The sequence below is a fragment of the Tursiops truncatus genome, chromosome 1 (genome assembly GCF_011762595.2).
Source record: "Tursiops truncatus isolate mTurTru1 chromosome 1, mTurTru1.mat.Y, whole genome shotgun sequence".
In the NCBI taxonomy this organism is placed as follows: Eukaryota; Metazoa; Chordata; class Mammalia; order Artiodactyla; family Delphinidae; genus Tursiops; species Tursiops truncatus.
This window is the reverse complement of record NC_047034.1, coordinates 183,672,780-183,695,532: the sequence shown is the minus strand read 5'-3', so window position 1 is coordinate 183,695,532 and position 22,753 is coordinate 183,672,780. Positions and strand designations below refer to the sequence as shown.

Below are 22,753 nucleotides of genomic sequence, written 5' to 3'. Positions count from 1 at the left end.
GAGGGGGGCAGGCCCGGCCCTGCAACTGTGGCCTCAGGGACACACTGCTTTCCTCTGCATCTCTCTTCTTCCAACCCCACCTCTGGGTTTCTCTTCCTGGGGTTTTACCACATCTGGTGCTCAATAAATGATTGATTGGTGAACAAATGGATGAGAAGGGGGCTCCAAGGGTGCGGTCTGGCGAGGAGGTAGGCGGGCACTCCAGGATGGGAGGGACCACCAGCTCTGGGCAGGCCGGGCAGCGCCAGAGGGGCGGTCAAGGCTGGCCGAGCCTGGGCTGGGGGCAGCAGGGTCTGTGGGCCGCCCCCGTGCTCCCCGGGGACGTCTCGGGTCACCGTCTGCACCGCCGGCCGCGCCGCCCCGCGGGTTATTTATGACCCCCTCTCCCTCCCTGGCGGCGGCGGCGGCGGCGGCGGCGGGCCGGCGGCGGCGGCGGCCGGCGGCGGCGGCAGCCGGGGCGGCGGAGGGCCCCGCGCGGGGGGACCGCGAGCAGCGATGGCGCCGCGGATGCCGGCGGGCGGCCAGGGGCGGAGCTCCGCCGGCCGGAGGAGGGGCTGCAGCCACCGACCCGACCTGTGTTCTCCGCGGGGCCTGCGGGCCTGAGGGCCAAGCAACGGTGATCCCAGCGCCAAAATTCTGTCCCTCTTCCCTCTGGTTCCAGTCTGCGGAGTACAGAGGAACGTGCGGGCTCAGGTGCCAGACCTGGACAGGCGGGAGGAAGTGAGCAGATGCTCCTGCGAAGAGTATAATGTCCAGGGGTGAGGATGCCTGGTCCCGTCAGCGTGGGAATGTCACTCTGAGCCCCGTGGGCAGAGGGCTCTATTTCCCAAGAACAGGGGGCAACATGTGTGTGGGGGGTGAACTGCCCTGGTCAGCCAAGACCCCGACAGCCCCTGGAGGGAGGTGTCCTTGGAGTCAGGGAGTGGCCCCAGAAGGAGAGAGCGTCCTGCAGAGAGCTCTGGGCCCAGTCACGGTCTTTTCAGGAGGGAATCCTGGTCCTCCAAAGAGGGCTGGAGCCAGATGGTGGCGTGGAGGTTAGGCTGGGTGAGCTAGGTCAGCCCCCACACCTTGCCAGCTGGACCCCTCCCCTGAAAGCCAGAGTTGGGGCCCCCATGGCACTCTTAACCATTGTGGGCCAGTGTGTGATGAAAGAGGCCAGGGGTGAGTGAGGGGTGGTCCAGCAGAAGGGACGGGAGGCCCCCCTCCTCAGGCTCAGGACAGAGGAGAGGCCTGGCCTGACAGCTGCCTGGTATCTTCTCACATCTAGAGATGTGCTTTGCCAACCTCCCCTCCCCAAACCGCAGTGTGAAGGTCAGGGGTTAGGAGGCCTAAGGCTCAACAGACAGGTGCAGGCAAACATTAGAAGAGATGGGTGGAGGCTGTCTTTTGGCAGCAGGGTCAGGGCTGTGGCCAAGCAGTGGGCACACAGGCCCACTTGGCCTCCAGCTGAGCCCTGATGGCCTCTCCACACTGAGCTATGACCACAGATTAACAAGAAGGCTCCTCCACGGGCCTTGGCTCTCAGGCGAGGACAGCCTCCTGCATCCATTTGACATGGAGGCATCGCACCTGAGAGCAAGACACAGGCTACAGAGGCTGGGTGTGGGGGGAGCTCCCTAGCTCTCACTCCTGGGGTCAGGTATGTGCAGGTGTCCAGGTTACAGAGAGGGCAATGGGGCCAAGGGTGGTGAAGTAAGGAGGGGGTCACTCACATTCACACCCATCTTCCCACCTGCCCCTTAAACTCCCACAGACAGAGATACAAGGAGTAAAGGGGCAGAGGGTCCCAGACACATGCCTGGTCTGAGCCCAGACCTCACTCCCCAGGTTGGTCTTGGGGCTGGCTGGTACCTTAGCTGAGGATGAGGTGGGCAGCACGCATTAGCACACGAAAGCAGCGTGGTCTCCGGCAGTGGCCACATGCCCAGGTGGTGCTGGCGTCTGGTAGGAGGGGCTGAGGGGGATTGTTCCCTCACTCCCAGCCCCTCCCTTGCAGAAGGTGCAAGCACTCCTATGACCCAGCTCAGCAGCCCCCCTATCCCCCGCCCAAGCCTGGTCAGGAAGATGCCCACATGGGTGCCCTACCAGGTGCATCTCAGAGGGGCACGGGCAGGGGTCTGGGAGCTGGCTTGGGATCAGAGGCTACTCTCTAGCTTGTCCAAAATGGTGAGGGGGCAATGGTTGATGGAACTGTTATCGTTGTTATTCACACACCACGAACCCTCCCCAACACCTTTGCCGAGGCCACACAGCGCACACCCTGTAGAGCAGAGGAGACCACCCATGCCCTCCCCACTGATGCCCACCACCTACCCAGAGCTGCCGGCTCACACACACCCCCGCCAGGCAAGCGGCGATTCCGATCCCGGATCCGCTCCTTCGCAAGGAGCCAGAGTCCAGGACTCCGGCTGGGGCGCCCAAACAGTGACTCCCTCAGCACCTGGCGCGGTCCATGCGCGCCGCCTCTCGCTGGCATCCGTCCCCCGCACCACCCCCATCCCCCCCCACACACACCAGTCTCCTTTCCTCCTGTTCTCTCCCACTCGGGAATAGGGCAGAGGGTGCAGCCGGGGCCCGTCGGGTCCCCCCCGTGAGCCCAGTCGGCCGTCACGCACCCCCTGCTGGAGCCCGTGCCGCCCGCCCGCCGCGCCGGGGCCGTTTAAATGGGCCAAGTTGTGGCGGCGGCGGCGGCGGCGGCGGCGGCGGCGGCGGCGGCGCGAGTCTCCCAAGTCCCCGCCAGGCGGGCGCGCGCTGGAGTACGCGGGTGCGCGGCTGGGACGGCGGGGCGGGGGCCTGGGACCCTCCGGCGGGGCGGGGCACGCGGCCGGAGGCTCCACACCTCCTCACTGCCCGGCTCGGCCCGGCGGGCGCAGCAGCAAACCGGGCGCGGGGCCGCCCCGGGGGGCGCGGGCGCAGGTGGCCCAGCGCCCTGTGGAGCCCCAGGGTCCTGGAGCTGCGGCGCTGGGCAGGTCGATCGGGGATCGATACAGCTCCGGCAGCACCATGTCTCAGGCAGCAGAGGCCCCGCCAGCCGGCCGGGCAGCGGTCCGAGGTGGCCCGGCTGGGGCGCAGTAGCGGCGAGGACGGGTGCGCGGCCAGGAGCCCCCCAGGCCCCCGCCCTCGAGACCCAACTCCAGCCCGGGCCGGAACTAGTTGGGCCGGCTGCGGAGAGCCAGGCTGCAGGACCACCCGCCCACCATGCCGGCGGTCAAGAAGGAGCTACCCGGCCGCGAAGACCTCGCCCTGGCTCTGGCCACCTTCCACCCGACCCTGGCCGCGCTGCCACTGCCGCCGCTGCCCGGCTACCTGGCGCCACTGCCCGCCGCGGCCGCCCTGCCCCCGGCTGCCTCGCTACCAGCCGCGACCGCGGGCTACGAGGCGCTCTTGCCCCCGCCTCTCCGCGCCCCGCGCGCCTACCTGAGCCTGCACGAGGCCGCCCCGCACCTTCACCTGCCCAGAGACCCTCTGGCCCTCGAGCGCTTCTCAGCCACTGCGGCCGCGGCACCGGATTTCCAGCCGCTGCTGGACAACGGCGAGCCGTGCATCGAGGTGGAGTGCGGCGCCAACCGCGCGCTGCTCTACGTGCGCAAACTCTGCCAGGGCAGCAAGGGTCCGTCCATCCGCCACCGCGGCGAGTGGCTCACACCCAACGAGTTCCAGTTCGTCAGCGGCCGCGAGACGGCCAAGGACTGGAAGCGCAGCATCCGCCACAAAGGTGCGGCCGCCGTGGGGGCGCGGGCCTCTCCGGTCCCTCCCCTCTGCTCCCCGAGGACCCGTGGGTCCGGACCCCCCTCGTCCTGACACCTGGGAGACTCCATCTCTGCCTAGAGAGGGCGCTGCGACTCCGGGGCCACCGCAGAGACGCCCCCTTCCCCCAAGCACGGTCGCCTCGGTGGACCCAGGCAGAGCGCCCTCGGCCTCCGCGGTCCCCGCAGCGCTGGCCGCACGAGCCGGCGGCTCCTTCCGTCCGGAAGGTCTTTGCGGGATTCCTGGGCCTGAGGCTCACGGGGAAGTTTACGGGAACTCGGGAGAGCGGGCGGGAGGCCGACTGGGCGGGGTACTCCCCTGCGGGGTCGAGGAGCCACCGGTTCTGGCGGGAGTGGAGGGGCACACGTGAGGCGGCCGGGTGCGGACGCGCGCTGGTAAAGCGAAAGGCAAGGTGCAGGGGTGGCGCAGGCAGGTGGGGGGCGCGGGGGCGCGCGTCGGGGCGGGAGCGCGCGCGGAGCCGAGCGGCGGCGGGGCTGGGAGCAGCCGCTTGGGCTCCCGCAGGAGTCTGGCTCCGAGGGCGCGACGTGCGGGCGCCAGAGCGGGCATGCGGTGGGGGAGGCGGGGTGAGCGCCAGGCCGGGGGTAGGGGGTGGTTAGAAAGTTAGGGGCCCGGTCACGCTCGTCGACTTTGGGGCTCACGGCTCCACGAGGTCAAGCGCAGTCCCGGGTCCCGACCGCGCCGCTCACCTGCGCCGGGCCCGACCCTCCTCCGCCCGGCTCCGGGTTCCGGAGGACCGGCTTGGAGAGCGTGGAGCGCGGGAGGAGTGGCGCAGGGGGAGGGGAGAAGGCCGCCCTCCGTCAAGGGGGGGCGCTCACCGGATCTTGAGTTTCTGAGCTCTGCAGATCCCCGCGGCGTCCGCGAGGGTAGGGTGAGCCGCGAGGCCTGGCGGAGGGTTCGGAAGTTGGACGGAGGCGGGTGTTCATAGTCGTGGTGGGAGGGAACCTGGCCTTGACCCTGACAGCGCCCCGGAAGCGTGCCCGCGTGCCCGGCCCCACCTGTGCCCGCCCCGCTCCCTCACTGGTCCTGCCTCGGCTCTCCTCGCAGGGAAAAGTCTGAAGACGCTTATGTCCAAGGGGATCCTGCAGGTGCATCCTCCGATCTGCGACTGTCCAGGCTGTCGAATATCCTCCCCGGTGGTGAGATGCGGGAGAAAAGTTGGGGCTTCGGGGTCTTGTTTCTCCGCCGCGGAGCTTGTGCCTGTATTTTCTAGGATCAGTCCTAACTTCAACCCTGCCGATGGGCAGGAGGGAGCCCCCAGGGACTAAGAGAGGAGATGACTTTGGGTGGGAATCCCGGGGCACCAGAGCCCTCACCCCCTTGATGCAGGGCAGGGTCCTGCCTATCCTGGAACCTCTCCTTGGGAGTCTGGGAGCTGCTTCTCCTGAGGTCCTGGGGACAGCCCACGGTGTGAAGGATTCCTCCCTGGACAGTGTCACCTGACTGGGGCTTGGGGACTTTGCCTTGTCACAGGTTGGGAGGGGGTCACCATGTCAGCTGGCCCAGCCTGGGAGAGGGGCCAGTCCTAAGGGAATGCTTGTTCTGGGATGTGACAGTGTGACAGTGTCGGCTGGCCTGGATGTACATTCTGGGGTGGCCACAGGCTTGGATGTGAGTGACGTGCATCTCTGGGTGCCCAGGGCTGGAGCCCTACAGGGCAAGGTCCTAGATGTCCAGGAGTGTCCGGGGATACAACCCAGCTTGGGGCACAGGAGGTGCGGTGTGGGCCTTGGGTGTCAAGAGAACTGCAGCTGGGAGCTGGTGTGGGGCCTCCAACCCAGTGTAGACGTCTCTTGGCCCCTCACTAGCCTAGGGGAGCAAGAGAGGCGGGGCCTGTGCCTGCCCTGAAGCACTGCCTTCCCCGTCGCACGCCCTCCAGGCAGCAGTGGTTGGAGGGCGAACCTGAAAAGGAAATTTCTCCTTGAGGGGGACAGTTCGAGCCCCTGGGGGAGAGCCCATTAGGGCCATGGCTCCTGGCACCACTCGGTAGCCCCGCTGCCAGGAAGGCCTGAGAGGACCCTGCAGGCCGCCCTCAGCTTGTTTACTTTGGACTGGCGGTAGGGTGGGGGAGGGGATGTCCTGGATTCCTCGTGGGCCCTGGGGGTGGGCAAGCTAGGAAGCCACACGCAGTCCTGTAAAGACACACAAGTTGGGCAGGGGAAGAGGACGCAGCTGAACCTCCCCACGTGCCCACCCCACACACTGTCTGGCATGAGCTCGCCATACTCACAGGCATGCCCGCCCACAGAGCCCCCCAGACAGAGCATGTACACAGGCAGCCCACCTTTGCCCGCTGCCACCATACCTGCCTGGGGCAGGAGGCTGAGCTCTTGCTCCCCTTCTCAAGCAGCTGGTGCCCAAGAGGACACCCTCCAGGCTGGTCTGGGTTTTCTGCCCGGGTGAGAGGAGCCCTGCCTCTCCCATCATCCCCTTTTGAAGGTCTCCCGTAGGAGGGGGGTGGGCAGGTGGCCTGAGCACAGCATCAGCCCCCTCTAGGACATTGCTTGCAGGGCTGCCTGCCTGTCAGGGGCTCCCAGGTCCCTGCCCTGCATGAGGGATGGCTCAGACCTGGGCCTGCCTCTTCTGAGCCCGGTCCCTCCCAGGCCCATCCCTGCACCCCTCCCTTAGGAAGGAAGGAGTCTCATGGACCCCCTTGTCTTTCCAGGCCCCACCTTTTCCACAGAGAGACTGTTTTCCCCTACTGCCCGTGGCCAGGCCCACAGGTGTGTGCACACCGCACGGTCACAGAATATGGGTGTGCACACGGCGCCGGGCTCACGCAGCCGGCCTCCACACACCCACCCTCGCTGTCTGAGGAGCCAGTGCGTGGCTGGGGCAGGGGCTTAGCACCCAGTTCTGAAATCTCTGTGCTGAGCAGGGGTGAGCAGCTGAGGTCTCTGGTGTGTGTGGGGGAGGCATGTGAGTTCCCTGTCCTTGGCCAGGGTCAGCAGGGCTGCCCATCCTGGCCCCCCACCCTGGGGCCATCCCAGGCCACCCTAGCTGGTCTGGCCGCACCCCACGTGGCAGCCTTACTGCTCTGTTTCCCTCTCCTCTTCCTTGTCCCACAGATGAGAAGCAGAGAGAAATGCATTTACTTTTTTCTTAAGAGAACAGCTTAATTAAAGCGGAAAGGCAGGAGAGGAGGTCCTTTTGCTTGGGCTACAGCAGGCTAGAGAAGGGCAGAGCCGAGGGGCCTTTGCAGCTGAGCACACTCCTGACAGGTCAGGGCTGTTGGGAACCCTTCCCCCAGAGCCTGGCCTGAAGAGGCTCGGGGCCCAGATGGGCAGTCACCCCCTCCCCGCCGCCACCCCGCCTCGCCCGAGCTCTGCTGTCGCTGGTGTAGCACCGAGCCAAGGCCGGGCCCCCTCGTCTTGCAGGCCTACCCCGGCTCCTTCCCCCCCACGCCACCCGTCCCCAGCACTGCCCAGTCCATCTTGCTGAGTGTGTGCTGCAGAGCCGACCATGGGGGGGCCTCCTGGGTGGATGTGTGAGGGCAGGTGTGGCAGAGACTGGCTCCCAGAGCCTGTCAGGGGCACTGCCCAAATCTGGGGCTGGGACGGGTCGTGTGGAGGTGAGGGTGGTCTGGGTCTGAAGAGAACCTTTCCTCTGGAGGGTAGCACTGTGGTGGCTGTACACCGCGGCCCTTCAGATCCAGGGCGATGCTGTGCGGGGAGGGGCGAGAGCCCCCTGGACACCTTCTTCCCCAAGCTCCTGCGTGTGTCCTGCGTGTGGCGGGGACACGTTGTCCTAGCAACAGGAGGGTGGGGTCCTAGGAGGCCTCGGTCACTGAAAAGATGAAAGAGAATTAGGTAAGCCCCAGGCCCCTGCCACCTCCCTGAACCAGTCACCTGTTATTAAATAAGAAAGAGCCCCCTGCCCACCAGACAATAGGAACTTTTTTTCCCTAGGGTGGCAGCGCCTGCAGGCACTGGCAGGTACCATACCGTGCGGGCCCGAGCACGAGCCACCGGCTGTGCGTGGGCTCTGAGCGCCTCTGTGGGGGCCCTGCACGTGTGCCCCTGCTCCCCACTCACGTGGCGGTCGCAGGGCCGGGACAGGTGCGCCTCGTTGAAAAACTCCGAATCTTTTAGTTCCTAACCCAGGGGGCAGAGCCCCCCCCAGGGCCCGTGGGACAAAGGGTCTCAGCTGCCAGGTGACCTGTGAACCAAAGACCTGCAATTTGCCAGGGGCCAGCTTCAGCTCCCCCTGAGCTGGGCTCCATTTGGCACTAATCAGAAGGTGGGCTTGGCATGGGTGGGGGGTTCACGCAGAGTGTGAGGGGGGTTGCCAGGCAGACATGCAGGCAGAGGTAACTGCACGTTGAACGGTGACAGGACCCACAGCGTCCCGCGGGTACTCGCGGCCCCTCTGCGCTCCCTGGAGCTGGGAAAGCCGCGCTGGTCTCCAGCAGGCGAGTGCCTGTGGAGGGGCCTGGGCCGAGTGTGGAGCCCCGACAAGGCACTGCCACACCCCAGCCCCCCAGGGTGGAGTGGAAGGCAGTCTCTTCAGGGGTTCCTGGTGGAGGCCTTGCCCCCCTGCTCTTGTCTTGGCCTCTGGCCGGTTGTGACGGTCCTGGAGGCTGGAGGCCCCTCTGCTGTAGGCACCCAGGAAGCTGAGCGACCCGGTTTGTCCTAACCTTCCTCTCCCCACTCCCTGTCCAGAACCGGGGGCGGCTGGCAGACAAGAGGACAGTTGCCTTGCCCCCTGCCCGTGTCCTGAAGAAGGAGCTGACCCCCAGCTTCTCAGCCAGTAGTGACAGTGACAGGAGTGGCCCGGCCTGTGGGCAGCGGCTGGGCTTGAAGCAGGAGGACGACCCGCATGTCCGTATCATGAAAAGAAGGTGCTTCAAGGGCCAGGGTGGGAGGGCACGCGGGCTCTGGCAGGTGGCAGAACTGGGGTCTCCAGGCAGCGGAAGGCCACATCAGGCTTCGGGTGGGGGGCCTTTGCCCTGGGGATAGGGCCCCAGTTTAGCTTGCTGTGTCTCCGTGGACGCTGATAGCTGCCACGGCTGAAACAGAACCTGGACCCCCGGGGACATGCCACAGGATGGCTGCGAGCCCACCTTGCCCCCGCCTGGGGGCCGAGTGTCGGGCCAGGACTCGGTGGCATCGCCGGGGAGCGGGCATCACCAGCGGTCACGGCCAGAGCAGGCCACGGAGGGTAGTTGGCCGGGAGGCCCGGAGCCACTGGGTGTGAGGAAGGAAGGCGTCTCCAGGAGGAGGGTCTGGCGGCACCGCAGCCAGGCGGGGAAAGGGGAGCTGGGCGGGCCCCACGCTCGCTCTCACCAGAGGGGCCACTCCCCCCGGCTCCTACTGTCCCTCCCAGGCTTGAGGCTACCCTTCCTGACCTCCCACCTTCTCCCCTCCTGACAGAGGCCCCTCCCTCTGTCCACTCACCCCTTTTTCCATCCTTCCATCCATCTGTAGGTCCATCATCTGTCTGTCCGGCGTGTCTTGTGCATCCCCAGAATTTTAGGCCCTTTCTCTTCCTGCTTGGTCTGTTGTTTTTTTTTTTTGCGGTACACGGGCCTCTCACTGTTGTGGCCTCTCCCGCTGCGGAGCACAGGCTCCGGATGCGCAGGCTCAACGGCCATGGCTCATGGGCCCAGCCGCTCCGCGGCATGTGGGATCCTCCCAGACGGGGGCACGAACCCGTGTTCCCTGCATCGGCAGGTGGACTCTCAACCACCGCGCCACCAGGGAAGCCCCTTGCTTGGTCTTTTAACATGTTCCAGTTTCTCCTACCCTAACCCTAACCGTCCGGGCCACCCGAGACACACACCCCCTGCCGCCCCCACTCCTACCCGTGCTAAGGTGAAGCACCACGTGGGCCTCCCACTGCCCTCCATCAGCCCGAGGGCCTTTTCAGGGGTGCTGCTGGGATGAGAGCGTGGGCACAGGGCAGAGCTGCTTCCTTTCTTGCCCTCGCCTGCCTCCGCTGTGTGATGGTCGCTTTCAGGAGGCAGGTTGGCAGCAGCCGGGACCCAGGGGCCACCACTGGAGCCGACAGTGGCCATGGGGCTCATTCCCTGCCCGGAGCAGCTCTAGCAACTAGGAAGTTGGGTTCAGTCACACAAGTGACACGTGCAGAGGAAGCCACAGCCCCACCCCCAGCACAGCGTGGGGGCTGCTCTGGTTCCACTGCAACAAGAAGCAGAGACTCGGGCTCTCAATTCTGCCCTTCCCGATTCCTCTGTCTGGTGAGGCCAGGAGCTGGCTTCTGCCCCGTGAGCCTGTCCTGGCGGCAGCCGCCGGCCTGTTGAGGGTGCTCTGAGCCAGCCCAGTTCCCTTGAGGCTGGCGCTCCAGGGCAGACACAGGGTGTGCCCCCCCCCCCCACACACACACACACACACACGTCCTGCTGTCCCCGTGCCGAGTCCTGGAGGCCACGCTGACCCTCTGCTTCTCTCTTTGCAGAGTCCACACCCACTGGGATGTGAACATCTCCTTCCGAGAGACGTCCTGCAGGTAGGGCCAGGCTGGGGCCAGGCTGCCCCCACATGCTGTGCATGCGCAGGACAGAGCCTTCTTGCTCCACGTCCCCTGGGTCTGCTTCTCAGTCTCTCCAGCTTCCCTCCCCTCCTCCTCTCCTTAGTCCGTCGTCTGTCCGTTGACTTGTGCCTAGGCTGTGACAGCAGCACGGCCGTGGGTGCTGGACTGCCCAACCCTGAAGCCAAAGTGCGCTCCCCCTCGCACATTGAAACCCATCTGCCCAGAGCTAAGGCCATGACCAGCCCCTCCCACCCTCCCAGAGAACCACTGGGATGTGAGAATGGTGATGTGTGAGTGGGGTCTTGAAGGATGCATAGGAGTTCACTAGGGAAAGGGGATGTCTGCAAAGACATGGAGGAGGGAGGGAAGGGGATGTGAGAAGGGAGGAGGGGAAGCTGGTAGGCCTGGCTCAACTGGATGCTAAAGGGCCTTAGATGCTGGGACTGTTGGCATTGTCCTTCAGGCAGTGGGGAGCCACTGAAAGTTCTTGAGCAGGGGAGTAACCAGTGTATGTTTTGACAAGGTCCTGCTGGAGGCCCCGCCCAGCAGGTTGGGGGTTTGCTCCAGTCCATGGTGATCCAGGCATGGTGGAAGCAGAGAGGCTGAGGGGGCTGCCAATCCAAGATGTAGTAAGGAGATAAAAATGAGGGAACCTGATGAGGAGGCTGGGGCGTGTTGGGGAGACCCAAGTCCCCCGTTTCAGAAGGGCAGGGGTGGACAGTCTGTGGGCAGAGCCCAGGCTGTGGTGCCTGTGATGTCTGCTCAGTGGGGTCAAGTCTTGGCCCAGCGCTTCCAGGGAAGGCCCAGGAAGGGCCCAACCGAGCAGGCAGTGGGCGTCCAGCACTGAGTGGCCCCACTTGCTGCCTGGCTTTGTGCCAGATGTGTTATTATTTATTTATTTATTTATTTATTTTTGCGTTGGGTCTTCGTTGCTGCGCGCAGGCTTTCTCTAGTTGTGGCGAGCGGGGACTACTCTTTGTTGCGGTGCATGGGTTTCTCATTGCGGTGGCTTCTTGTTGCAGAGCACGGGCTCTAGGCACGCGGGCTTCAGTAGTTGTGGCTCGCGGGCTCTAGAGCGCAGGCTCAGTAGTTGTGGTGCACGGGCTCAGTTGCTCCGCGGCATGCGGAATCTTCCCGGACCAGGGCTCGAACCCGTGTCTCCTGCGTTGGCAGGCGGATTCTTAACCACTGTGCCACCAGGGAAGTCCCGGATGTGTTATTATTTACATTTCTGAGAATGTCTGGGTCCTGGAGCCAAATTACAATGAAAACATCTTTAAACTTATCTCCACCTCATTTTGAAGTTGCCCACTCAACTGATCATTTTTATGAACCGTCATGAACATTGACGACGTTTTATGAGCCTTTTACTTGGGAAGCTACATGATAAGTTTGTCAGCGAAGCCTGTAGGGAAATCCCAGGCTGCTCCTCCGCTGCCTGTAGCCCCTGCTCACCCCACCTGGCCATGGGATGTGGGAGAGGGCCCAGGTGTCCAGACGCAGGGAGCCCCTAGCAAGAGGCCAGGCCCCAGTGTGAGGGTGCTCCTTCGGCCTGGCACAGGCGCTCAGAGCAGCAGGGCTGATTTTCTGGACTTTGCCAGAGGGGAGACTGAGGGGCTCAGCTAAGAGGACTTACAGCCCATCGGCCCCCCCGCCAGTCCCCCACTGCACACCCCGGCGTCTGGCCAGGGAGGGCTGGCAAGCACACGGCCCAGCAGCCTCACACTGCCCCCACCCCGGCTCTGTCTTTGTCTCTTCCTGGCTCCTTTTGGCCCTGTCCATGTGTCTTTCTGTCTCTAGTCTGCTGTCTGTACTTCAGGCTCTGTCCATCTGTTTGTCTGCTGTTGCCATCCTTTCTGTCGGTCCAGTAGCGCCTGTCCATGTCTGTCTGTCCACCTCCGTCTGTCTGGTCATCTGACTTCATCCATCGATCTTCATCTGTCTGTCTGTCCATCGGTTCCATCCGTCGGTCCATTCGTCCCCGTCCCTCTGTCTGCATGACTGCAGTGAACCACCTGCCTGGTTGGAGCTCCCCATTAGGCCCCCTGCATCCTGGGCAGCAGGCAGGAGATGTGGCCCCTGCCCTCCCGAGGCCCCTGAGCTGGCCCGGAGGTGGACAAGGGCTGGACAGCACAGCAGGCACTGGAGGAACCCGAGGGCCCCTCACGGGGAGACGGGATCTGAGGGTTCACACATGTTCAGGCTGGCGTGTACAAAATTTGTTCACGGTTCTTTATATAAAGCCTGGCGTGAATGACACCAGGCTTTATGTAAAGTGAACGACGGAGTGACCACACAGGTTTCCTGGGGCCCATGGGGCAGACCCCCAAGGCAGGGAGCAGGGGTTTGGTGGGTGGACTGTGGCCTGTTTCCCACTAGGCTTCACCTCCCTGGGGCTGCAGCACCTCCCGTGCCTGAATGACCAACGAGTGAAAGCACTGTTGGCCACGGTGGTGGTGACGGGGGCAGACCCAGTCCCTGCGTGGGGCTCTCGACTGAGGATTCATGGGGAGCAAACTGATGGGGCCTGACCCTACTCCTCAGTCTCTGGGGAGTTGGTCCCCCTCCTGCCGGAGTCCTAGGGACACCAGAAGGGGGTCCCCTCAAGGGAGAGCTCCGTGGCAGCAGCAGCCTCGCCACTAGGCACCCGCCGCCCCTCCCTGGTGCTGAGGACAGCACTTCTCTCTTCCACCCCCCCCACCCCGCCCCGCCCCCGCATTGATGAGGATGATAGAGGGGGTGAGGATTGCTGCCAATTAATCCCATAAAGTACTTATTCCCACCCCACCTGCCCTCTTGTTTGCACGGCGGCGGGGGCCTTCTCGCCTCCAGGGAAAGGAGGTTGGGGGTGGGAGAGAGCCTGCATCAGGGTCTCCCAGAGGCTCTAGAGCCCAGCCCTGGAGGCTTCGGAGCTGAAACTGATCTGCTTAGGGGCCAGCTCTGGATTAGCGTGCTCCAGCCACCCAGGCTGGGGGGAGGGGTGCTGGGGGCTATTTAATGAGGTTTAGGGTTGGTTCCCAGGTCACTCAGTGGAGGCCCCCCTTGCAGTGGCCCAGACAGGAGGCTGCTCCGTTACAGGTGGGCTGGGGAGCAAGGGTGCTGGGGAGGGAGCGCTGGCGAGTCACAGGGTGGGCTGGGGAGCGAGGGTGCTGGGGAGGGAGCGCTGGGGTGTCACAGGGCGGGCTGGGGTCCGTCCCTGCTCCTCTTCTGTCGTATCCCAACTTCCTGCCACTCCTGGCTGCATCTGCAAGGTGGCGAGTGGCCCTTCCCTGTGCTAAAGGAGATGCTCTCAGAGCCCCAAGAGCAAACGGGTTGGGGGACCATTCCCTCCCTCTTTTCTCTGGGGTTCTGTGATACAGGCATTGAGCTGATTTGACAGTAAGAGAAATGAGGGAACAAAGTTAAATTTGTGTTCATCCCAGGGTTCTTGGCGGGGAACCCTGGAGAGGACAGAGTGTCCTGAGCACGGGCACACCGGGGACCGCGGTGCGCGTCTGTCTGTGTGTGTCTGCAGGCCTTGGTGAGTGTGCGTGCGCCCCTGTGTGTCCCTGGACACGCGCACACCTCATTGGCTGCAGACATTGCTCTCAACCTCGGTTTCCTTATTTGAAGAAATCGAGAGTCCATGGGTGACTGCAAGTTTAGCACGTGCACAGGAATGAGTGCTGGGCCCCTCTGGCAGCCTACACCCCAGGAGCAGGCCCCCCGAGGCAGGAGGCAGGGACACCGTGGCCGGTCTCTCTGGAGAGAGCACTGCAGGACAGGGCCAGCCCTGCACTCCAGACAGACCCTCCCTGGGAGCAGCAGTGGGGTCTGAGGGCAAGGCCTCCACGTCCAGCCGACACTCGGCAGGAGCTGGTGGGCCCAGGTGGCGCCTGCGTGGGTCAGGGTGAGAGCCCACACCCACCAGGGAATGGAGATGCTCACAGCGCTCACACGCGAGCTCAGTCAGGAGCCCCACCGGGTCTCACCTTCCCCATCTGCTTCGCTGCAGCCAGGACAGCGACCTCCCCACCCTCATATCCAGCCTGCGTCGCAGCCGCCACCTCGTTATGCCCGAGCATCAGAGCCGCTGTGAATTCCAGAGAGGCAGCGTGGAGGTCGGCCTGGGAGCCGCAGGTGAGGGGCCAGGGCAGTGCCGGGGGTGGGGGGGTGGCGGGGGATGAGGACGGGGCTGCCGGAGCCAGGGCAGCTCAGCGAGAGCATGGCCGCCCCACGGCCCTCCCTGCGTCTCTGCCCGTCGGCTCTGGGTGCCGCCACCGCCCCCAGCAGCCTTGGCGGGCAGCCAGGGAGGCCAGCGGAGGCGGCGGGAGGGGGCGAGGCCGGCTGTCCCCCGGGGCTCTGTGTGATGGTAATTGTGTTAATCCCGGCCAGCCGTGCAGACAGAAGGCGGAGGCGGTGGCTCCACCGTGGCTGCTGCTGCAGGGGGCTTGGAGCGGCGGAGGCCCCAGGGGCAGCGGAAGGCAGGACAGTCAGGGAGTGCAGGCCTCACGGAGGCTCCGAGGTGCACACCTGGGAGTGGCTCCCGGATGGGCAGGGACACGCTCTGCACGCGCGGAGTACCCACCGACCCCACAGAGCGAGGGGCCCCGAGAGGGAAGGGGGCCACGCCCTGAGAGAAGGGGGACTGGGGCCTGGACCTCTGCAGGGGTGGGGCAGGAGTGTGCTGGCCCAGGAGCTCTGTCCCTGAGGAGGGGCGGCTCTTGGTGACAGCAGGAGCTCAGAGGGAGGGACAACTTGGGGACCCACGAGGCACCACTGCAGAGACTGTGCGGCATGGCTGAGCTGTGGCTGAAGGTGTGGGGGGGTGCTGAGAGGAGGTGGCAGGGGTCCCTTGCTGCCCTATGGACCAGGGCAAACCCGCGAAGTTCCCAGCAGTGGCTGCAGCTCTCAGGAAGGCTGGGCAGGGGATGGTCCACCGTCCTGGGACACCTGAGTACCCCCACCAGGGCCTCCAGGTGTGCCTGTGCCTAGGTAGGCCTCTGGGGGAGTGCTGCTTCTGGAGCCGTGTTGGGGGCGGAGCAGGCGGCTGATAAAATCGAATTGCCCCATCAATCGGGGGAGCCTCCGGAGCCCCACAGTGGTTGAGATATTCTGAGCCGCCAGGCCCCCTGCTGCCTGCACACGTGGAGTCCTCCCCATGGTGCGTGGCCTGAGTGCGCGTGTGCGCCCCGGACCCGGCCAGAGGCCTGGGTATCCACTCACGCCCGTGTGACACGCGTGTGTCAGGGTGCCCTCACTCTTTGTGCTCAGGTGCAAGGCCCGCATATGAGCACTTCGGGGGTCCCACGTGGTCTGCATGAGGCACCACGTGTGTCCAGGTTTCGCCCGAGCCCTGCCCTCCTCTCGGGACTCCACTTCTCAGCGGCTCCCACGTCCTGCGGCCGGCCCCTGGGTGGAGGCCTTCGCCCGCCCTCACCTTCTCAGCCCCAGCAGCACGTGTCAGTCCTGTTCTTACCCGGGCGGGAAGGGTCGGGAGGAGAGGGCTTGGGGCGGCCCTGCAGACCTCTGGCGACCGTGTGTGTGTCTGCTTCTGGCTGCCCCGGGTGTGCCTGTGAGTAGATGTGGCCTCATGAGGGCCTGGTGAGCCCCAGACCCCCACGGCAGGAGCCCCCTGCGGCCATGGGCCTGGTTCTCACTGTGGGTCCCCCCCACAGTCAGGTGCTCCCCAGCACCTCTCCCAGGCAGAGAGGAGCCCCACCCCCAGCATGGAAAATGGGAAACAGATCGCAGGGAGGTGAGAGCCCTGGGTCGTTCTCTGGGTCCAGGAGGCGTGCATACAGGGTGGGGTTCGGGCAGCAGGTGTGGACCCAGCCCAGACCCACCTTCCCGTCTGGCACAGCTGGACGCGGCAGCCCTGCTGGCCGGAGACCCTTTGGCTTCCCGAGGGGCCTTGTGCAGGTTGAGCACCCCCCCACCCATCCTGCTAGGTCACTGAGGTAGGACCCTTCGTCTGGGCGGTCCCTCGTCCCTCCCGGTGCAAGGCCTGGGGCTAGGCCCCTGGGCCCCGGCCAGTGGCAGGAGGTAGCCGAGATCAATAAGTTATTAGCACCATTCTGTCAGCTGTAAAGTGCAGATTGATCTGCACGCACTTCCCCACCTGATAAAAATGACAGATTAAAGGAATAAGGAGAAGGCGGGCCCCTCACCCACCCAGAGCCCCGTGAGGATGGAGAGGGGGCCAGGAGCACGGGGTCTGGACGGGAGGCCAGCACTGTGGTGGGTTAGGGTAGGTAACTGTGGTGGGTCCAGGAGACCGAGCCAATTGCTGAGCTGTTCCACAGAAACCTCCCAGGCCTTGGGCTCGGGAGGGGGCCTGGCGTCTGGGTGCAGGGGCCGGGATGGATGAGTATGGCTTGGATGTGGGACCTGAGAGAGGACTTCAGGATGGGGGTGGGGCTGGGGCGGGGCTTGGGCCACGTGAGCGGCTGTACGCAGTGGGTGAGGCTGCTTGGGGTGCCCTTGGGGGCTTAGCCCAGCCGGGCAGGTGGGCATGTGTGTGACAGGCCAGGCCAGGGTGGTGGCTCGGGCTTTCTGGGGGCAGTGAGGGATGTGGCCTGGGGGCAGGGGCCCAGGAAGAATGGGTGTGGCAGGTGTGCCGGGGTCTGTGGCCTCTAGGAAGAGCTTTGGGTACCCTGGCACGGGACTCTGCACTGCCGGTCCTCACCCGTACCCTAGGAGGAGAGGTTGGTTTCCAGTCAAATCAGGGTGCTGAGGAAGGCTCCTTACCCTGCAGAGGAGACTAGTCTGGCTGGTGCGGGCAGCATGGCACCTGTGGGGTCCCGAGTTGCTACCTGAGGCCGTAGCTGTGGATCTCCCATCGTATCTATGCACACACAGTCCAGAGCCCAGGGTCTGGACCGTCCCAGGCCCTCGCCCTGTCCCAGCCCCACATGAGGGACCCCAGGCTGGGCACGGCTTTAACCTGGCCAGGACCCACAGGCACCCCTGAGGAATGAGGGGTGTGGTTCCAGGCTGAGCTGGAGCTGGGCCGGGACTGAGGCCGGTATTGGGGTGGGCCTGAGCTGTTCCCGCCCTGGCCCCTACGAGCCCTGAGAGGCAGGGCGGGGTTCACTCTGCCCTCTCCCAGGTGACCTGTTGGGCAAGAGGCTGGGTCGCTCCCCCCACATCAGCGGTGACTGCCCTTCGGAGAAGAAAGCCCGAAGCAAGTCCCCTCAAGGTGTGAGCCCGACCCCCGGGGGGTGGAGGCACAGGCACTGGAGAGGAAGGGGGACAGCCCGGACCCTCTGCAGGGCAGGGTCAGCACAGCAGCAGTTTCTAAGAGGGGAGCCCCTTGCCTCTCCCCCTCGGCTGTATCTGAAGGGGAAGACCCCCTCTCCTGTGCTTGCCCAACACAGAGGGTCCATTGCTTCCGGAACTAGGGCCCGGCATGGCCCCCGAGGACCATTACCGCCGGCTGGTGTCCGCCCTGAGTGAGGCCGGCACCTTTGAGGACCCTCAGCGTCTCTACCACCTGGGCCTCCCCGGCCACGGTATGTAGCCCCTCCCCAGCATGAGAGCCCACCACGTGCACCGGACTCTCCCTGTCCCGAGAGGTCTCTGCTCACCCTGCAAAGAGGCCCTGGGGTCTCTGGCTGCTGACACCAAGGCTGGGATTGCATGCAGGTCTTTCGGCCCCTCAAACCTCGAAAACCCTTGTAGGTGGGCAATGAGGCCCACCTCCTCCTCCCCCTGCCCAAGCAGCGCTTGTTTGGGTGGATCTGGGGGAGTCCCCCCACAACAGGTCTCCCACAGACTCTCCCAGCTGGGCCTCGAATGGCCACTGTCACTTCACAGATGAGGAAGCTAAGTCTCGGGAGCCCACGCGAGAGTGGGAGGTGGGGGTTTCCCCAGGCCCAGCGCACGCAGGGCCCCGTGGCCCCTGGTCTGGACGGCTCCGTCTGGCGAGTGCCAGGCCCCTCCTCGGGGAGGCCAAGAGCGGGGCAGCAGTCAGCCCCTGAAAGTCCACTGTGGACGTACGTCCAGAAGCAGGATGGGCGACGGTTCAGGTTTGGCCGCTCGGCCTTCACCAGTGCTCAGAAGGCGCTCCGGACAGAGGCGCCATGCCCATCCCACCCGGCTCCCAGATGGGACGCTTGGAAGCCCCCCTGCCACCGCGAGGGCACAGTCCAGCACCCTGTCCAGCTGCACCCGGGCTTTGCAGACCCCAGTCCGGGGGCTGGGGCCGGGGGCTTGCCTTTTCTGGCTGGAACTGGGTGAGAGGGTGCTGGGAAAACGGGGCCGGATTTCCTCTCCTTACACAGGCACTGTCCCCCAGGGCAGTCAGGCACCGAGAGCCTGAATAATTCACCAAATGTTAATAATTTAAAAATCTTCCTTTTTAATTGCTTTCCCTGCCCTGCCTGGGGCCGGCTCCGCCGGCCTGCGCGGGGGAGGGGCGATGGCCGCGGGGAGCGGCGCGGAGTCGGGCTGTCAATCAGGCCCCCGCCCAGAGCCGACGGTAAATAACCCAGGCCGCGGGCGGGCGGGGGCGCGGGGCCCTGCCGGGATCGGGATCGATGCGGGCGGCCGCGCCGGCTGGGCTCTGCGGCCTGGCACCCGGCCCCGGGCAGGACCCACCTCCGCTTTTCGGGTAATTAATTTATAAACAGGCGGTGGCGGCGGAGCCTGCACAGTGGGGGGGCTACGGGGGGGGACTGTGAGGTCCGGCCCTGAACAGGACAGAGGGCCAGGGGTGGGGAGCAGAGTGCGTAGACCGCACAGTGGGCCCGGGTGTTACCTAGGAGGGGGTTGGAGACCCGCCCCAACTCCTGGACAGGTCCCACTGCCCTCACTGTGGGGCCTTTGCACGACCCCTCCCCTCACGGGCTCTGCAGCCTTGCTCTCGGCAGTCTCAACTCTGGTTCCTGCACCACCAGACTCCCCCGCGTGAGACCTTTCCCTCTCTCCATCCCAACCACTTTCTTGTTTCTGACATCCCCATATCCCTTACAAATGCCCACTTGGCCCCCCTCCCAAGACCGGTGGGTGCCACCAGCGGGCCTTGCGCTGGGATGTCTGGTGTCGGCCCTGCCCCATGGCCTTCTGCTCGTCTTTCTGTCCCGGTGACGAACCAGCAGGGTCGGTGGGAGAATGTGCTCCGGGTCTGCGTGTCCTTGGCCAGTGTACTACAGGGTGTGGGGGACATGAGGGCCTGGTGGGGGCTGGCCTCTGGGTCACTGCTGCTGCTGCCCCCTCCTCAGATCTCCTGAGGGTCCGGCAGGAGGTGGCAGCGGCAGCCGCGAGGAGCCCCAGCGGCCTGGAAGTCCACCTGCCCTCATCCACAGCAGGTCAGCGTCGGAAGCAGGGCCTGGCTCAGCACCGAGACGTCACCGCCCCAGCTGGCGCCCCGTCCTTCTCAGAGAGGTATCGGGGTGCCTGCGTTTCAGAGAGACCCCTACATTCCCTGTGCTTGTTTCGGGGCTACAGAGCTGCGGTTGGCAGACCTATCCCCTGCTTTCTGCATGTGAGGTCCACAGCCCGCACTTCCCCTTCGCCGCTGTACAGCCGCAGGGTCCTGAGTGAACCGGGCACTGTGCTCGGGCCTCGGTTGGTGGCAGCCGGGCAGAGGCCCAGAACACTTCTGGGGTAGAATGTGTGGGGGTGACCATCTCTCTGGGTGGGGTGTGTTTCCACGGAGCAGCTGTGGGGCCCGCTGAATCCAGGTGCCCCTGAGACAGCTGAGGGCTTTGCTCCCCCAACAGGTAGGTGAGGGGGCTTGAGACAGAGGAGGGGGGGCAGTGCAAGGTCTGGGAACCCCAAAGTCGGAGGAGAGCTGGGGGCGGGGAGAGCCCCCCAGCAGTACCGATTCAGACACCGGAGCCGCTAGCAGCACAGGCGAGGCCTCCGGGGCTTGTAGGGGCCGGAATACCCCAGGAGGGGGCTGGGGCGGAAGGACTTCGGAGGCTCCCCGCCCCTCCCGCCGGGAGGCCGCCCTCGCGCCCGCGCCCGCGAGTTTCTGGCTGCAGCCGCCGCCTCCCGGACCGCGGCTAACTGCGCCGCGTCCGCGCAGGGTCGGCTAGGGGCAGGGGCCGCGGGGGCGGGGGCCCCAGCGCGGTAATTACCGCCACAGTCGCCGCCGCCCGCCGGGCCAGCGCCTCCGCGCCGCCGCCGAGATTAATTGGCGCCGCCAGCGGGGGCGGAGGCGACCCGAGCCGCGGCGGGCGCACATCGACCGCCCGCAGGGCCGGCAATTAGCAGAGGCAGCCGGAGCGGGGGCGGGGGGCGGCAGTTCCGGGAAGAAGGGGGCGCGCGGGGAGGGGGCCCGAGGCTGCGGCTCGCGCGGCTCACCACCCTGCTGTCCACAGGGAGTTGTCGCAGCCGCCCCCCCTTGCTGTCGCCCCAGAATGCCCCCCACATCGCCCTGGGCCCCCACCTCAGGCCCCCCTTTTTGGGGGTGCCCTCGGCACTGTGCCAGACCCCAGGTGAGGAGTAGGCTGGTGCGCGATTCTGTGCCCCGGAGGTTGGGGGGTGGGGTGGGGCTGTTGGTGCGGGGCCAGCCGGGTTCGTCTGTCACAGACCGCGTGTCCATCAGTGCTCCCGGCGAACCCGCCCCTCCCCCTATGGAAGCCAAGGACAGACCAGGGCGGGCTTGGGTGGCCCTGGACCACTCGGCCACCCGGCCTCGTGGTCTGTCCCCTTCCCACCAGGCTACGGCTTCCTGCCCCCTGCCCAGGCGGAGATGCTCGCCCGGCAGCAGGAGCTCCTGCGGAAGCAGAACCTGGCCCGGTAGGTGCTTCACCGGGGGGTGGGGCGGCGGGGCGGGAAGTGTCACTGCCGAGCTGGCTGATACTCTGCGGTCTGTCTCCACGGCCAGGCTGGAGATGTCAGCAGAGCTGCTGCGCCAGAAGGAGCTGGAGAGCGCGCACCGGCCGCAGCTGCTGGCACCCGAGGCCGCCCTGCGCCCACCCGACGGTGCCGAGGAGCTGCAGCGGCGCGGGGCTATGCTGGTGCTGAGACACAGCTCTGCGCCCCTGCTGGCCCTGCCTCCCCAGGGACCCCCGGGCCCCGGTCCCCCCACCCCGCCCCAGGAGCCTGCCCGCCGAGCTCCTCGGAAGGGGGGCCCCAGCCCTGCCTCAGCCCGGCCCAGTGAGCCCAAGGAGACCACAGGGGCTGGGCTCTGGGCACAAGACGGTTCTGAAGATGAGCCCCCCAAGGACTCAGACGGAGAGGACCCCGAGATGGTGGCTGCTGGGGGCCAGGGCCCAACTGGAGGGGCCAGCTCTGAGGGGAAGGGGCTTGCCTCAGGGTCCATGCTGCCCCCTCCACTGCCCCTGGGCTTGCCTTACACGGTCAGCCCCTACTTCCACACAGGTGGGCACCCCCGCCATGCCTTGAGATCCCTCCATGGGGTGGAAGGAGACCGTCCCCCATCCCCCACCCAGGGTCTCAGGGAGGGCGTCCACCGGGAGAAAGATCCCTTTCCGTCATCAGTCCAACATTTCTGAACAATTAGGGCGAGCAAAGGTCAGCAGACCGGGGTGGGAGCATAGGAAAGAGCTGGCCAGAGTCCTAGTAACACTCTACCCCCAACCCAGGCGCCACGGGGGGCCTCTTCATGGATGGGGAGGGGGCCACAGCGCCCGAGGATGTCAGCAAGTGGACAGTGGACGACGTCTGCAGCTTTGTGGGCGGCCTGTCCGGCTGCGGAGAATATGCACCGGTGAGGGGACCTGCCCAGGATGGTCTGAGCACCCCCGCTACCCAGTGCTGCTTCCCACCCCAAGTTTCTCCTCAAAGACGGCGGGGGTGGGGTATGCACCAGTGCCCCCAGTCAGTGCGTGCTGTCAGTGCTTCCGCCTCCAAGGTGGGACACGTGCCTAACACACAGGAGACTTTCATCTGACGCTTCTTCCTGCAACTGCGCCAGCCGCTCCTCTTGGCTCCGCTTCCTCTGGAGAGCTTTGAGGCCACCCCAGGACGCACGGCTCTGGCACTCATGCCCTGACACTGTGCCCCCCACCCCCAGGTCTTCAGAGAACAGGGGATTGACGGGGAGACCCTGCCCCTGCTGACAGAGGAACATCTCCTGACCACCATGGGGCTGAAGCTGGGGCCTGCTCTCAAGATCCGGGCCCAGGTGAGCGCCTGCTGGGGGCAGTGGTCTCCAGACAACGGAGGGGCAGCACTGAGGCTCTGCGTGTGGCTGTACGGTGGCAGCCCCGCAGGCCCCATCCAGGCCCGTCTCTCCACAGGTGGCCAAGCGCCTGGGCCGAGTCTTCTACATGGCCAGCTTCCCCGTGGCTCTGCCGCTGCAGCCACCAACACTGCGGGCTCCCGAGAGGGAGCTCAACTCAGGGGAGCAGCCCCTGTCCCCAGCACCGGCCCCCTCGCCCTATGGGGGTGCGCAGCCCCCTGCCAGCCGAGCCTCACCCAAGCAGGAGAACGGAACCATGGCTCTGCTCCCAGGGCCCACGGACCCCTCCCAGCCTCTGTGCTGAGCTGGTGTCAGACCCCCCATCCTTCACTGCCGGCTGCTCCCCAGCAAAGGCCCCCA

At 65.7% G+C, this 22,753-nt stretch overlaps 1 protein-coding gene across 1 annotated transcript; it reads left to right on the top strand.

Moving 5' to 3' along the window:
- The first annotated feature begins 3,076 nt into the window (after positions 1-3,076).
- On the top strand, positions 3,077-22,719 carry SAMD11 (sterile alpha motif domain containing 11). The gene is given in 15 exon segments (XM_073798100.1): positions 3,077-3,715; positions 4,813-4,904; positions 8,427-8,605; positions 10,183-10,233; positions 14,252-14,376; positions 17,348-17,437; positions 17,616-17,750; positions 19,461-19,623; positions 20,565-20,580; positions 20,582-20,681; positions 20,907-20,985; positions 21,074-21,570; positions 21,795-21,919; positions 22,226-22,336; positions 22,452-22,719. Coding segments are annotated over 15 exon segments (2,526 nt in total). The 5' UTR covers positions 3,077-3,198; the 3' UTR covers positions 22,698-22,719.
- The last annotated feature ends 34 nt before the right edge of the window (positions 22,720-22,753 follow it).